Below are 16780 nucleotides of genomic sequence, written 5' to 3' on the forward strand. Positions count from 1 at the left end.
CTCACTCACTCTCAGAGTGTCATTTAGGCCAGAGACTGAGTGAACAGGTCGGTCCTCATGATGTTAAGCACCTGGGGATTAGCAAGTATTTAAAAGATTAACCCAAGTCTTGAGTGCTTAGCCTGATTTCTAGTATCTCACTTAGGTTCTAGCAGTCTGCCAGCTCCTTCTTCCACTATGAGAAAGTGGAGGCTGTGCTCAGCCCTGTCTGTGTTATACAGAAATTTATACAGACCGATGAGCACAATGGCCCTTTTTGGCCTTGGAATCTAGGAATAAGCATCTTCTGGGCCAGGGTCTCATATCCTGTCCTACAGAGCGTAACATGTGGCACACTCATCTGCTTCCTTCATGCCCCAAGACATCCAGTTTACCCTTGTTTACTCTCCATCATACTCTAGTGCAAGAAAACACTAAGGATAATTTTTCCTTTCTTCAAGGTTCTCTCACCCCCACTCCCACCCCAAACAGTTATTCATAAGCAAAAGGCAAAAGATTGACATTTCCTTTATAGAAAACAATATAAAACGTGTGCATTGTACTTTGACTGCTGCCCTGATGTACAAAATGTCTCTGTAGACTAAATCATTACTTTGCATAGCTGTCTTCCTGTCAACAAATTTTCATTATGAAAGTATTTTAGGATTATTTTTTTTTAACAAAGCAACTTGTGTTTCTTTTTGTGCCATTAGCAGGAATGTGAGAGTATCAAGTTTGACATACTGACTCCTTGGGACGACTTCAAACCCAGCAGAGGTGATGCAACTCTGCATCCTCTTGTGAAAGAGTAGTTAAGTTCTGTGCAGGTTTATTTTGTGCAGGTCAGTCAGATGAGACCATGGCGAACGTCCTGTCCACCTCAGGCAGACACTGAAGAGCCTCTCTTCCTCACTGTACAGCAAGGTCTGTGCGAGCTGGTTACTGCCCTTCACCCCAAAAGCAGATGCATTTCTGCCATGCTGCTGTATAGAAGGTTAAGTGCGTTTGGGCTCCTCAAGATATTATGGAATCTGGAATACATTGCCTCTGCAGACTTATACATTAATGGGCTCCACATGGGTCCAGATGCCAGAGGTTTGTGCCAGCTGATCCAACTGCAGGCTTAGGCCATACTAGATATTGTCTATTTACAAATTAAATCTCAAATGTAATGATCATTTGACAGCATCTGATATACCAGTTCACAACTCTAAATCCAGGCTATTTGGACAAATATTTGGCACAGACTGCATATGCATACAGCGTATTAACATAAATAAAAATCTGTCAATATGACTTACAAAAGCCTAATAATGCCACCCAGACTACGTTTTCTTTAATTTAGCTACATACATAGGCCCCCATGCTTTCCCCTTCGCTGGAAGTACTAAAAGTTCATGTGGCTGGACACCAGCAACCAGAGAGAACTCATCGGAAATGACACTGGCCAGTTCACTTATATCTACAGGCAGAACGTTATTGTAGGAGTTTAGGATGTGACTGATTACATCACTATTTTCTGCCTTCGAGAGAGTGCACGTAGAATAAATCACAGATCCTCCAGGACACAAGGCTTTAATGGCAGACCTGTAACCAAAAAAACCCAAATTTAGATCAGTCAGAGTTATTAAACATAACCAAATGGCAAAAAAACAAACAAACAAAACACACCCACAGGAAATAAACCTTCATCAAATTGTCACAACTGAGCATTTCATTGATATGCAGGGAATTACCTGTGTTATGTTCAGCTATCTCATTTAAGTGTGTATTTTCAAACTACCCTATGATATTCTTCAAGGCATATAACAATTTACAAGTAGCATTTTAATATATAGATGTGACAAAGTTCCTCCTCTACCTTAGTGGGTCCTGCGCTTATTGGCAGATTTGCTCACCTCAGTGATCTTCCCCACAGTCTGGATCAACTCCTCCTGTGTCTGATCAGGAGTTGGGAGGTTTGGGAGAACCTGGGCCCGCCCTCTACTCTGTGTTCCAGCCCAGGGCCCTGTGGATTGCAGCTGTCTATAGTGCCTCCTGTAACAGCTGCATGACAGCTACAACTCCCTGGGCTACTTCCCCATGGCCTCCTCCAAACACCTTCTTTATCCTCACCACAGGACCTTCTTCCTGGTGTCTGATAACGCTTGTACTCCTCAGTCCTCCAGCAGCACACCCTCTCACTCTCAGCTCCTTGTGCCTCTTGATCCCAGCTCCTCACATGCACTTCCTCTCCTCTGGCTCCTCCTTCCCTGACTGGAGTGAGCTCCTTTTTAAACCCAGGTGCCCTGATTAGCCTGCCTTGATTGGCTGCAGGTGTTCTAATCAGCCTGTCTGTCTTAATTGGTTCTAGCAGGTTCCTGATTACTCTAGTGCAGCCCCTGCTCTGGTCAATCAGGGAACAAAAAACTACAGAATCCAGTGATCAGAATATTTGCCCTCTACCAGACTCCTGTACTCTACTGGTTTGGGTCTGTCACAATGATTCCAACTGTACTTCAGAATGATCATCTTACCAACGTTTAACCAGTACTCTTTGGACCTGATTTTCAAATATGGGCATGCACAACTGCATGCCTAATTGGCACATGGAAGTGTTGTGATTGTGCATACAAACTCGGTGATAGAACATAAAAATGGCCAGCTAAATACCTAGCTGGCCATTTGCACATGCAAACACCAAAATGAACGTGCAATTGCTGTAACAGCACAGAATTCTTAGGCTTGCAGTTTGACATGCATTTCTGCAAATCAGACTTACTGCTTACTTGAAAGGTACCCTACTACTGTATTATCTTACTATCTCCCTATGATGGGTCAATAACTCTGACTGTTTAGTAACATATATTTTGGGACTGATCCAAAAGCTTTTCCATTTATTTAACCGCTGCAGGATTGGGCCCTTAATCAGCAAATGCTTTGTCTAATCAAATGTCTCTAACCGCATGAAAGCTAAACGTTAAAATGCACAACCGCTCTGTTTACAAAAATAAAACCACAGCAATTACATACAGTCTCAATGTTACAAATGGCATCTGTTATTTTTCCTCAACCTCCAAACAAAAGAAAAAGAAACAGGGACACAGTTTGCTTTCAATTAAAGCAGACAACTTATTAAGGGGTGGGGGGAAACAGCCAAATACGTTCTTAAAACGCTGAAAGGAGATCTGTAAGGCACATTCAACTATCACAGATGAAATGTTATGGGAGCAAGGGGAAAAAAGCCACGATACAATACAACCTATTTTTTGCCAACACTGTAGTATTCTTCATACGTAGCATCATTAAATGTTTAAAAGAGTTACTCCTGTTGGTAAAGCTGTTGTCCTAAAACAATGTCTCTTCTAGCAATTTTCACCCTGAAGGCTCCTAAGAATGATTTATAAACTGATATGTAAATAGATCACTTCACTCACTACTGGAATATGGCCACCTCTGGTTGAAACGTGCCCACTTCAGTAGTTGGCAATACTAAATGCAAGCATACCCCTCTCATTTGAAAAGGCAGTTGAATGCAATTACTCAATTAGGAATAAAAAACTCAATGTTTTCTAAGGACTACACAAATATTAATGCATTCGAGTGGTCAGGACCCAGTTTTATATCTCCTCTGGAAGACTGCACCTACAGAGACAGCACTTTCTAGGACCATGCTCGCCCACTGGTTCAGCAGTGATCCAGTAGGAAAAATGCTGCCACCACCTTACAGAGATCTCACGCAAAACTAGCTTAACCAGACCATGCTTCACTTTTGAGATCTGATGGGACAGGTCATATTAGAATATATATTTAATCAGCAGAAGATATTTGGAAAAAGTGAGAGTAAGTGATGTATGATGTCTCAAAGAAAGAGTTATGATAACATGGGAAAAAGGGGTTCAAACTTTTCTTTTTTAAAATACTGCTCTTGTAGTGTCATGGAGGAATAAAGTCCTATTTTTGGTACTGGCTTTTCATACAAAACGTAATGGTATTTATATCCTAGGAGCATAATTAAAAGACTATTCAGCAGGATGCGTTGTTTGAAGAGAAAGTTAAAATGTGAGTTGTAATTTCACTCTAGACCAATGGAGGGAACTGTTCAGCGCAGCACCCACTTGGCAGGTAAGTAATGCCACTTCGCAATGAGAACAGGTGGAGGAAGGAAAGTGGACATTGAAGAAAAGAATGGGCTCTTTCAACGTGATTGGGGGAGTTTCCCCCTTTATTGATGAAACCTCAGTGAAGAGAAGCCCAGTCCAAGCCGGGTTCAGGATAAGTCAAGGATTGGAGGAGCTCTGCATGGAAAGGAAAGCCCTGCTCAAGGAAGCTAAGGAGGCACCAGAGAGAGTAACTTTTTCAGTAATTGTTATTACAGTAAAGTTCTGTTCAGCTTCCCAAGTGAGTGGGTGTTGCTGCGTATTTCTGCCAACCCTCCTTTCTGTTCAGAGTGCAATATCCTCCCACAAATCCGATTTAGCTTTGTTACCAGAATGAACACATGCCTTCCTATAGTTTAATCTAATGCAGTGCTAGCACACACATATTTGGGTAGCTAACCTCAAACCTGCCATTTCTGCACATCATTCTCAGGAGGAAAATAGGGACATGACGCACCAGTGCTGGCACCAAACACACTGCGACTTCTCTGCCCTTTCTCTCTCACCCGACCCATTTGCCTCTTCACCCTCCTTTTCTCTCTGCATTTGTCTCCATTCTCTCACCGTCCTATTGTTTGTAAAAGAAATGGGGCGATGTTTAGACCAGACAAGCCACTTGAGTGCACCTGGACTAGTAGAGCACAATTGACAGGAAAGCAGGGCAGCTAGCCAGCAACACATACTTGACTTCACGAGTAAGCACGTTGAGGGAAGTGCTGTAAATTAAGTAATATTCTTTCCTGCTTAAGGACAAGTTAGACCAGGTGCTTTAGTGCCTCTGTGTGCTGCCTGTTCTGCTTTGTTTTCATTCTAGCATTTGCAATTTATCTTTCTGAAATTAGTTAGTTAAGGCTCAATTGGCAGGACTGTTTTCTAATCCAAAAGACTTTGTGGTAGAGTGTCTCCTCAGAATTCAGGCTAATGTCTGACACTACAGCACAGTATTTTGAGAGGGGATAGCACAGCCTACTTAAATGGCCAGTTTTGCTTCTGTTGAGGGAGTTTTTGTAGATAATGAAAATATTATAATACTGAAAAAAAATTGAAGGATAAGCCTTATGCTGTGATCAACATTATGTCCTGAATTTAGGTCACTTCTGATTGGCTAGAACTTGGAGATACTGAAGAATTCATGAATGCAGTCCCTATATAAACAGGAACCGGAGAGGATTCATCACCTGCATATTAGCATATAAACAGAATTATATACAGTACTGTAACTATCACTATTTACAGGGTTCAGGAAAATGCTGAGATTTGGGGTTATGCCATGCAAAGTACAAAAACTTCTTACTTATATTACAGTAGTGCTTAGAGGTTCCAACCAAGATCAGGGCCCCATTACGCTGGGTGCTGTACCAAAACACATTGTCAGAGACAGTCTGTGCACCAAAGAGTTTACACTATAAATAGACCAGGCAGACACAGGAAAGAAAGGAAGTAGTACGCCCCCTTTCTTACACATGAGGAACTAAGTCCGAGAGATTAAACAACTTGCCAAAGGTAAACAGTCAGTCTCTGGCAGAGCTGGGAACTGAATCCAGGTCTCCTGAATCCCACTCCAGTGCCTTAATCACAAAACCATACTTTCCTCTCATGGGTGTTTTGTTTACCAACATATCTTTAAACCTCTAAAACGGAAAGAAAGGGCGAAGTTCTGACTGGGGAGGCAGTATACGTTGGGAAACATTCCCCTCATCTTGAAAAAAGTATCTACTGTACCCAATTTCACAGAAGTAGATATCCCCTCTCCCCGACAAAGCTTTCCAGATGTGCAAAGCCACGTGACTCAGATGATCATCAAGCCACAAATGTATGAGTTTTCATTGCTAAACATACAGGGTCTCTTACGTTTATATAGCACCTCTCTTCCTAGAGAATCCCAAAGTGACTCACTAACTTTAAATATGCAGAAATCTCTTCACCCAGCACAGAAATGCAGACAGCTATGAGGGGATGACACCAGCTGTTAACAGTACAGCAAGAACACTACACTGCAATTTAGGAAAGGAAAAAACATAAGTGGCTGAAATTGCAGGAAGAATTTACAGTAGATAAAACACAAATATCAAATAGGGATTTGGCCATAACTACAGGGTTACCACTACTATGCTTATTAAAGATCCCATAACACCTTTCACAAGTGCAAATGGTCAGGACCTTGCCAAAAAGCACAGTGCCCCTAGAATATTAGGCTGCAGCAGTGATTCAAAGATGATTCAAAGGAAAGAGCAGCACCTTTGGAATGACCAACATAACCTCCCGCAGCAAGTCTTGGAAATCTCACATCAAAAACAAACCAGCTTTGAGCACTCTTAGCTTCTGAATTTTGACAGGATTGGTGGTCAAACTGCAAAATAAATAAAGTTTTTTAATTCTTACATCATGATCTAGGTTCAAGAATCTAAAAGGATTTCTTTACACCATAAGGTTAAAGGGAGATTGATACAGCCTATAATTGCTCACGTAGAACTCAGTCATTAAAAATCCAGTCCTGTCAGATGCTCAGTGCCCTCAACTCCTGATACAATCGATGGCTGATCAAAAATAAGGCACTGACGGCACTTGTCACTTGTCATGAGGTGCTCTGCACATTTAAGAAATGGGCTCTATATCTACAAACGTAATAGCATAGTTCACTTATACATCTACTACTTATTTCAAAATATGTCTGATTAAAATGGAAACAGTGTCTGAAGGGCCCTAAAAATACTTTGGTGAAAATGAAACTGAAGTACATTGCTTTAAAACATCAAACTGTGACCATATTTGTTCCTAGCAACGCAATTTCCTTTAATTATATTTCTTAATGCATCATAAGTCAATCTTCAGTAAAACTTAACTATTAAAAGATAAAACTAGTTACACTAAATGTGTTTTCAAAAATTTAAATCCAAGTTCATGTATTCACCATACTGGATTAAAAGTAGTAGTAATTTGCACACAATTGAAATGGTTTGGAATTAAAGCTTTACTTCTTTATATTGAAGCCCTAGGTCAGTACAGGAGCAACTGATACTTTAAGCCTTATTTTGACCTAAACTTTAAAGTAATCCAATATACATTCCTGTAAGACTATTTGTTTAAAAAGTCATAAGAAAGACACCTGTGACTGCTTATTAACAAGTATGGGCAATTGTTAACGGGAGACTCTGTAGTACTTTTGATGCACATAATCCCCATTTTTGTTTTATAGACATGAGAAACTGTTAGTAGTACTAACATTAAAATGCCTACTAACAAATCACTGCTATCAAAAGATGACCTGCACAGCAGCCTGCAAAAGAAGCTTCCCTGTTTGCCAAGTAGGTGCCTAAAATAATTACACCGCTTCAGAAGAATCAGGTTTTGGGGGCTTCACAGGCTAACAAGCTGTTGAGCATGGAAATGTACCTATATTTAGGATGCTAAAAAAAAGTAGTATGGTAAGTTGCTGAGGCTCGATTTTATCCATTAACAGGCTTCATTCACAATTTCCAGGCCTATTTCGAGATATCCTCTTCCAGGTAGCTAGGACTTTCAGGCAGATAATGCACATCTGTATGTGTATAGGAAAAGAAGCTGCAAAAAATGCCATTAGGTTTTATAACAGGAAGAGGATGAGGCAAGAAGGAAGGGAAGAGAGGCACTGAGAAAGAAAATAAAATGTTCAAAAGCAAAAATAAATCCTTCCCTGGGTGTCATGTGGTACTTTACGAGATATCGGATTAGTACAATTTATGGGATTCACTGTGATATCAAATACTCACAACTGTTTAATAATGTTTTCAATCACTAAAGGACTGGGACATGGCAAATTAGATTTGAGGGGGACTGGTAGATATGTCTGTGGAAGTTTGCATGATGTTTGCCCACACTATGCATGGCTTAAATAATGATATCAACACTTTTGGATAATTAAATTCATCTTTAAATAATTAAAATATTTCCAAGACAGACATATGTAATAGTCAGGGCATAGCTGTATACCATTTTTCAGATGAATGTTTAGCAAACCCAGATACAACTCTAATGCAATTAAGAGGCGTGTAAATTTCCCTATAGCAGAAATTATGCATTTACAAAGAATTCATTATCACTCATTTTTTACTGAATATCTCTTTGGGAACAGATTTACTAACATGCATATTGAATTACAGCAGTCAGAGGTGGAAAAGTCCTATTAAGGTCATCTAATCTGACCCCCTGCCAGGCAGGGTTGTTGGATGTGATTTTGAAAAACTACAACGTATTCTAACACATACTTAATGTTTTCTTTGTTTGAAGTCTCAAGAGTCACATTAAATGTAACAGGAGAGGAAACTGACACTTAAAAATTAAATTAGAAATGAAAAAGAAAAACAGAGCAATAAGATTACTTCAGTATCTCAAAAAATAAAAAGATCTGTTGTACAGACATGCATTCAATGACTTTGAAACACTTAAATGTCACAAAAACTTTGGAGTTAACTAATGCCAAAAAGTGGGTATTGCACAGTAAAAGTAAATTAAACAACATGATAGGTTGCCATTTTATCCCTTTTTTAAAAAGTGGCATTACAAACCCAGCCTTTTATAAAACAGACATATAAGTGGATATCAAAACAATACCGGTATAGTATTTCGTATTACCAATCCCACGTCCCCAGACGGCTCTTTATGTGCATGATTATATGTTCTACATCTTTTTGGAAGGGTCAGCATTAATTATATCACTAATTTAACCATTTTCAGTGTTAAAAGAAAGATTATATGGGTTTCAGGGCAAGTTACAAAACAAATGTAACATTTCAACAGTGCCATCTTTTGGTTACTAAGCAGAAAATGGATTTTTCTGGATTTGATCCGGAAAAAAAAGCAAACTTTCTAAAGCATTCATGCAGCAAAGAATCTGAAGTCACATTTACTTTCATCCACACCTCTTCTCATTTGAGATGAATTAGATCATGGAATTCCCCCTCCCCTTCTTTAAAAATCAGACTGAGCCCAGTCATCCCAGAGTCATGTCCAAAATCAAGCTGTCAAGGTGAGGGGAATTCCCTGTGTCTACAATACCTAATTCACAATATATTGTGATGACAGCATGGCATGGGGATGGTGTGACATCAGTACAAATATTCTCTCTGTGTTCCAAGCATTATGCTTTCCTCTCTCCCTATCATAGTGAGCTTTCTTGTCATACAGAGACAATGTCAGTCCAAACAATAATTAAGATTTTAAAAAAGGAGTTATATCAAGCAATTTTTTTAAAGGAAAATCTCACCTGTTTTGCTTTCCCCTGCAGCCTGAACACTTTGAAAGACAACAGGCCCCTCTTACTGTGAGGCAAGACCTGGGGATGATCCTCTTGCTAACAGAGACCTACTGTATGTCATTTACAACACCAGAAATACAGAAGCTATTACCAGTTTCCTTCTTGTTCCCATGATGGCTTAGCCATCAGAATTGTAACAATCAGCTGTGTAACATTCAGATATATTTTATTTCCATATTAAATGTTGCACCTGGTTTGCAAGTTCCCACTCTGAGTTTCCATGCTGCCATTATTACAAGTGGCAATGCTATTTTTAGCAAGACACACTCCACCAGCAGGAGGCATTCCACATATGCCGCAGTCACAAAACTTAAATACTCTAGTCATGTAATCGTAATGGAAATGGCTTCTTCTCTTGCAAACTTGCAAATGCCTGAGCTGAATGAATGTTCTTTTTTATGCCAACAACTTAGTTCACTAATTAAAAAACACCATGTTTGTCTACAGTCCAAGCAGCACTTCCTCTACGAGGGAAGGGAGAACAAAAGACTCTCAAAATCTCCTAAGGACTTCATCCTGCAGCCCTAATTATCCCAGGCAGTACTACAGGTGGGATATTAAAAAGCCCCAAAGGGAGTTAGAGCTGGTTAGGAATTTTCTGACAAAACAGATTTTCCTCAGAAAATGACAATTTGTCAAAAACAAAATATTTCACAGAAACATCAATTTCAATGAAATTCTAATGAAACACGCGCAGGGCTCTGCCACAAACTTGTCTGATTTCTTGCCAGGGTCCCCAGCTCCAGGTAGTCCTGCCATATGGACTTCCCTGGACTCAGGGACCACAGGTCTTCCAGGCTCCCTGCTCCATGGCACCTCTACTGGAGCACAGAAGCCCTGAGAACAGCAGCTGAGTCAGAAATCTGAGCTTGGGCGCCGAGGGTCAATTTTGTTTAGAAATTTTTGAAACAGTTTTAATTATTTCAAAATGAAATTTGGGGGAATTTTCCCTTCCATCAGATATTTTTAATTTTTTTACCCTTTGTTCCAAAATGAAATGAGTTTTCCCCTTTCGAATTTCCCACAGATGAGAAATGCCGACTCTTGACCAAATCTACTTGTTATTTATGCTTCTAAGTCACATAAGGGCCTTTGAAAACCCCACTCTATAATGATGGATGTTACGGTTTTCTATAAGAAAATTTCATATGTAACCACTTAGCTATGCAGTCAGTTTTCACTTACAGTGAAAGTTACGGTTTATAAAGATAAACTAGATTTTTCAGTCTTTTCATACTGAAAAACAAAGATGCTAACCTTCCATTCTTTTCTCTTTTTCTACTAAACGTAGGACTGGTGAAAAGCAGCAAACTGACACCCCAGAAGACTGAAAACTCCACAGTACAATCCTGCCCATGTGCCCTATCCGTGCACTGAAACACCACCGCTGACAACCACAGGTATGTCAACATGGCAATTAAAAACCTGCAGCTGGCACCTGCTGGCTGACTCGGGCTCATGGGCTCTTTAACTGTGGTATAGATATTCAGGCTTGAGCTGAAACCTGGCCTCTAGAACCCTGCGAGGTCGGAGGGTCCCCGAGCTTTTAATTATGTAGACATACCCCATAAATTTTGTTCACTCCCCAGTTCTTGGCCTCTCTGCTGAGACTAACAACAGTGTCAAATTAATGCCAAGTACGATATTTTTGTGACATAAACACACACTTGTTCGTTAGGGAATTAACCAATTCCTATTTACGCACATCACTGAGGTCTTTATATAGTAATATACCTCTACCTCGATATAACACTGTCCTTGGGAGCCAAAAAATCTTACCACGTTCTAGGTGAAACCGTTATATCGAACTTGCTTTGATGCACCAGAGTGCGCAGCCCCGCCCCCTTGGAGTACTGCTTTACCGCGTTATATTCAAACTCGTGTTATATCGGGTGGCGTTATATCGAGGTAGCGGTGTACGGTCACTACTGACTTCAGCTGGACTTGAATGGAAGAGCTAAAGGTGAAGAGCCCTGTATCCAACTGCTGCTCTCTTGAGCTACTCAGACCACTGAGATACAGACTTTGTGAAATACATTTATTTTCTGGAGTAAATTCACTACTGTTAATTGTTACTTATAGGAGTTTTACCCTGGCTACACTGGGGTTTCTGCTGGTGCAAACACACTGATGACAGGTTGCTGCTGATGGCTAAAATAAGAGCAAATCCCCACTGGCGATAAGACCTTATCTGGTTAACTGAATGAAAGGTGACTTCAAGGGGACTACTCATTTGCTTAAAATGAAGGACATGCTTAAGTGTCTTAGTGTATGAGGACCACAGCCATCATCTGACTAAAGAGGGACAAATAACTGCGAGGAAAGGTTTGTGTGAAGTGGATACAGTAGGCCCGCAGAGTTAATGAACACCAGAGTTACAAACTGACCAATCAACCACACACCCCATTTGGAACCAAGAATACACAATCAGGCAGCAGCAGAGATTAAAAAAAAGCAAATACAGTACAGTACTGTGTAAAACATAAACTACTAAAAAAATAAAGGAAAAGTTTAAAAAAACATTTGACAAGACAAGGAAACGATTTCTGTGCTTGTTTCATTTAAATTAAGATTGTTAAAAGCAGCATTTTTCTTCTGCATGGCAGTTTCAAACCTGTATTAAGTCAATCTTCAGTTGTAAACTTTGGAAAGAATATTTCAGTTACAAACAGCCTCCATTCCCAAGGCATTCATAATGCTGAGGTTCTACTGTACTACTGAACATGTAATCAGAGAAATCAGACCCTCTTTAGCAACATATGGAAGAAGAGTTCAATCTGTCTTTGAAAACACCAGAAGGCAGCAATAAATAGCAAGACTTCTTTTTTTAAACAAGAGGCTTTCAAAAAAAAATGTGAAAGTGAAAAAAAGAGTCTTGTTTTTCTCTTAAGTTTAAAGAAAGCATCAAGAGAAAATTCACCTGGGTTAGGACCTTGTATAGTGATCTGTGTACCTTGTACTGCCCAAAGCAATAAAATGAGTGAACTATAACTCCCAGAAAAAAAGGTAAGAAATTAAAACAGTCTTTTCTGCATTACTGGATGCTGCTCTAGTAAAAAATAAGGTATTTTACCTATTCACATAGAGACAGAAAATCCATCTCTCCTTTGTCTGAAAGGAAATCATGATAAAAAAATGAAAATGAATGGAAAGAAGCACTGCAGTTTATTTCCAATCAGGTTAAGCATATTCACCACCTCAATGGAAATGTGCAAATAACCTAGAAATTTTGAGGGGGAAATATATCTGGTAATGTACAACATTTACTACATATTAAATGCCATTTTTCATTAAAAATGAATCAATTCTTTAGTGAGACCACATCACTATTTTTCAACGGCTGGCGAAAGTAGATAAACATATAATAGCTGTGTTTTGACAAGCAGTAGTCTGTTCACTCTCTGGAATATTTTCAAAAGGCTGGACTCAAGGGGACAGTGCAGGTTAGGTGGCATATTAGGTTACCGTATTAGCTAGTCACCTGGAGAACTGCGCTGAAAAGCCTATCTTATGACACAAGGGCAAATGGTGAGCTCATCCTAGTCCACCCATTTGTGTAGATCTCTAAGCCATCATGTAGTGCGGCTGCATGATCAGCAATTTCTGCTCAGGAGAAGCCTAGGACTGAAGCAGCAAGAGTAACATGGACCAGAAGCTTTCTGAGGAAGCTTGTGCAGCAGCTACCTATTTGCACCTGGGTTTAACTAATGCTATTAATTCCCTATTTTTCTGAATTCACTTACTCATTTTTATTATTTTTTTATAAGCCTCCTGGCTTACAAAAAGAGATGCTAACCGAAACCATTTCAATTACCGTATTATTACCAATATTCATAGCAAAATTGAAGTTATATATACACACAAGCACATACACAATACTGCAGTAGAGCACTTCAGTTGCACAACAGTAATAATAAAAATACATATTATGGAGTACCTGTCACAGCTCCATAGTTAAGGTTGAATTGCGTACAACAATTCAAGCCCTTCATTACATACAAAGAATACAGTGTGTACTCTCCAAAATTTCACCTCTTACTCTGAGTAAAAGATGAATATTCCAAAAGTTTACAAATAAATCAATGAGTGACTTAAAATTAAAATAAGGCCTTTAAGAAATTTAGCATTCTGTGTCAAAACGTTTTTCTGTATCAAACCATCAGAATAATGCAGACTCTTCACGCGTCCGATCTAGTTAAAATGCACTGAAATCCTGAGCACTGGCTACATTTTTTAAAGTATTACCAATCAATTTTGGTCCAAACCACCTTAGCTCTGCTGTGCAATGACATCATAAAGCAAAAAAGAGGGAAAAATATCAAATTTGCCTTTAAAAAACCAGTTCAATCTAATCTGGGCCTGCAAACACTATTATACAGTAATCATAATTGTACAGTCATCACAATTGTTACTACAAGGAGGAATTACAATTGTTTGGTTCTGCATTTCTATACCTTAACTTGAAAGTTGATTTTTTTTTAAATCACAAATTTTGGGCCAAATTTGACTGACAATATTAATTTATTTCATTTGCATTTCATCCATTTTGTTGTTATTCTCTTTCCTTCTATATCTAAGAATTACAGCTAAACAAAGTAAACGTTCAGCCTTTACAAAGAACTAATTAATCCTAATAAAATCTCTGAAGTAGATAGGTATTTATCCCTGTTTTACAGTTAGGGAAGCTGAGGTAGACACTTTAAACAAGTTGCTCAAGATCAATGGTAAAATCTCTGTTAGAGCCATGATTTGAACTCAGTTAAAACAAATAAAAGGAAGTTCTTCTTCACAAAGCGCACAGTCAACCTGTGGAACTCCTTGCCTGAGGAGGTTGTGAAGGCTAGGACTATAACATGGTTTAAAAAAGAACTAGATAAATTCATGGAGGTTAAATCCATTAATGGCTATTTGCCAGGATGGGTAAGGAATGGTGTCCCTAGCCTCTGTTTGTCAGAGGATGGAGATGGATGGCAGGAGAGAGATCACTTCCTCTGGGGCACCTGGCATTGGCCACTGTCGGCAGACAAGATACTGGGCTGGATGGACCTTTGGTCTGACCCAGAATGGCTATTCTTATGTTCCTCAATCTTACCACGTACAGGCCATCAGAGCAGTAACTGACAGTGAGTAGAATTGTATTCTATTATTATTGCTGCCACTGAATTGCTGACCCACCTTGCACAAGTCACTTAGCTTCTCCCTGACACTGTTTCATCCTTTTTCTTGATGAGGTGTTGTGAGAATTCGTGTTTGTAAAGCATCCTGAGATAAAAGATACTACAGAAATCCAAAGCATTATTAAACCATTTACTGAACTCATTGGGACTATGCACATGCTTAAATACATCGCTGAATCTTAATCCTTGACATACTCCTGACAACAGGAGCCTAATAAAAACGATTTACTCCCTAAATTCCAAAATCCAGACAAGTGAAAAATTACAGCGCATACGTTGTTGAATTTACAGTCTTATTGAGCCCATTGGAAGGAAAGCTATATTACATTCAGATCAAAAATATATTGTCCTCACAAATCCAAATTTTTGTTGCTTCTACTGTTTGAGGCTAGTTCACCGCACACTCAGCAGATGTGATGTTTTTCTCTTCTAGATTTAAGGATAATTGTATTAAATATTATTTGGGGTGACAGGCACTTTTTTGGCTTGCCTTTTTAAAAACCAGGTTCCTGCTGTCAAGAGTTTCCTACATCAGGATTATAATCCAGAATGATTTATACAAATCTGGAAAATTTTAGTGAATGATGTATGCTTCCTTTTGCTAGAAGTTCACAAATTAGATTTTACATGTCAAATATTGAAAAGAGAAAACTGAAGGAGGTCAGTGTTTCAAATGTGACTGATTTCTTCAAAGGAAATGGGTGACATGATGCATTACTGCAATAAGACACTCATATTTCTGTTATCAATCATAGGTTTCTGGGAGGCCTTTTTTCTCTGGAAGTCATGCAAAAGTATTTTACACTGTTCCTATGGAGCCTTCCATAAAAAACACTCTTTAAAAAAAAACATTACTTTATTCCTCTCTCAATTTGCCTTGACAGCTGGATACTTCTGAAGCGAATCATTGTGCGCATTTAAAAGTTTAGTGTTTGCTCAATAGTTATAAAACAACATACAGCTGCAGAAACTATTTTTTGGAAAGAAAAATAATTCTTCTTTAACCCATCTCCAAAAACATGTTCATTTATTATACCGTATTGCATTATTTAATTGTTTGTTCCAACTTTTAAAAATTATTTTCTATAACACATATACAAGGACAACAGTTGTATTAATAGTAAACCAAAAGGCTTTAATAGAAAAAAAATACTAATTTTCATGTGGTTGGAGGCAAAAACTAAATAATAAACTTTCAACACTATTTCTTTTTCAACAAAATATAGTCAAACCGAATCTGAAAGGTATTGTCAAGGCTGAATCCCCACTCTGTCACCTGGAGTGCAGAAAGTGGGGGCCAGCAAGGATTCTAAAAATTAATACTTGCCACTCTGGGCTTGTATTAACTCCCAAGATTACAGCTTTTCTCAGACCTTGAGTTGGTAAACGCTGCCACCACCTAAATGCAAAAAAACCCAACACCCTTGGACCCAGGAAGGAGCACTTGGGAATTCCTCCCTGTGGGGTACCCTCAAGCCCTTTCAGACACACACCCCACCCCACCGGGAAGAGCTGAGAAAGAAAACAAAGGAAATTAGGTGTTGCTACCAGCTAATCAAACAACATATGCACAAACCTCTTAGGACACCAAAAATCCAATCCTGTTCTTAAAAAAGGTAAATTTTATTAAAAACAAAAAGAAAGAAAATACATCTGGAACTTAGGCTATTGATAGATTTTAAAAGAGCAATTCCGAAAATCAAGCACTCAAACTAGTTTTCTTGGAGGTTCATCTTAAAGGTTATAAGCAAACAAAAGCATCTGGGGTTAGTACAGAGAAATCCACAAGTCAATAAGAAATAACCCTAATTGCGTCTTTTTAGACATTCCCTAATTTTTTTACATATCCGAGGCTCCAGATAAGTAGGTTCCAGGTATGAACTGAAAATCTATAAGCATACTTGGCTTAAAGCTTCTTACAGCATTACTGCTCCATGTCCCTGAAGCCCAGAGATCCACAGACAAAGGGAAAGTTTCTTTCCCAATTTTAAAAAGTTCTACCTTCCCATTGGCTCTTTTGGTCAGGTGCCCACTCCTTTTCTTTAACTGTGGGTAAAGCAAGCAGAGAACAGACCAGGAGGGATTTTACAACTAACTGGCTGGGTGGGTGTCCATCAAAGGGAGCTACCACCGCCCCTCCCACCCCCCATGTATCACAGGTATTGTGGGGAAGCTTGCATTGCTGTTTCGCA

At 39.1% G+C, this 16780-nt stretch overlaps 1 protein-coding gene across 1 annotated transcript in view; it reads right to left on the bottom strand.

Moving 5' to 3' along the window:
• Positions 1-491: 491 nt before the first annotated feature.
• The window catches only part of NSUN3 (NOP2/Sun RNA methyltransferase 3), a 31037-nt gene continuing 14748 nt past the window's right edge, over positions 492-16780 (bottom strand). Inside the window, exon 6 of the mRNA XM_030581646.1 lies at positions 492-1566. Coding sequence (XP_030437506.1) covers positions 1305-1566 — 262 coding nt within the window. The 3' untranslated portion in view covers positions 492-1304. The remainder of the gene's footprint in view (positions 1567-16780) is intronic.

The sequence above is a fragment of the Gopherus evgoodei genome, chromosome 1, assembly GCF_007399415.2.
Source record: "Gopherus evgoodei ecotype Sinaloan lineage chromosome 1, rGopEvg1_v1.p, whole genome shotgun sequence".
Lineage (NCBI taxonomy): Eukaryota > Metazoa > Chordata > Testudines > Testudinidae > Gopherus > Gopherus evgoodei.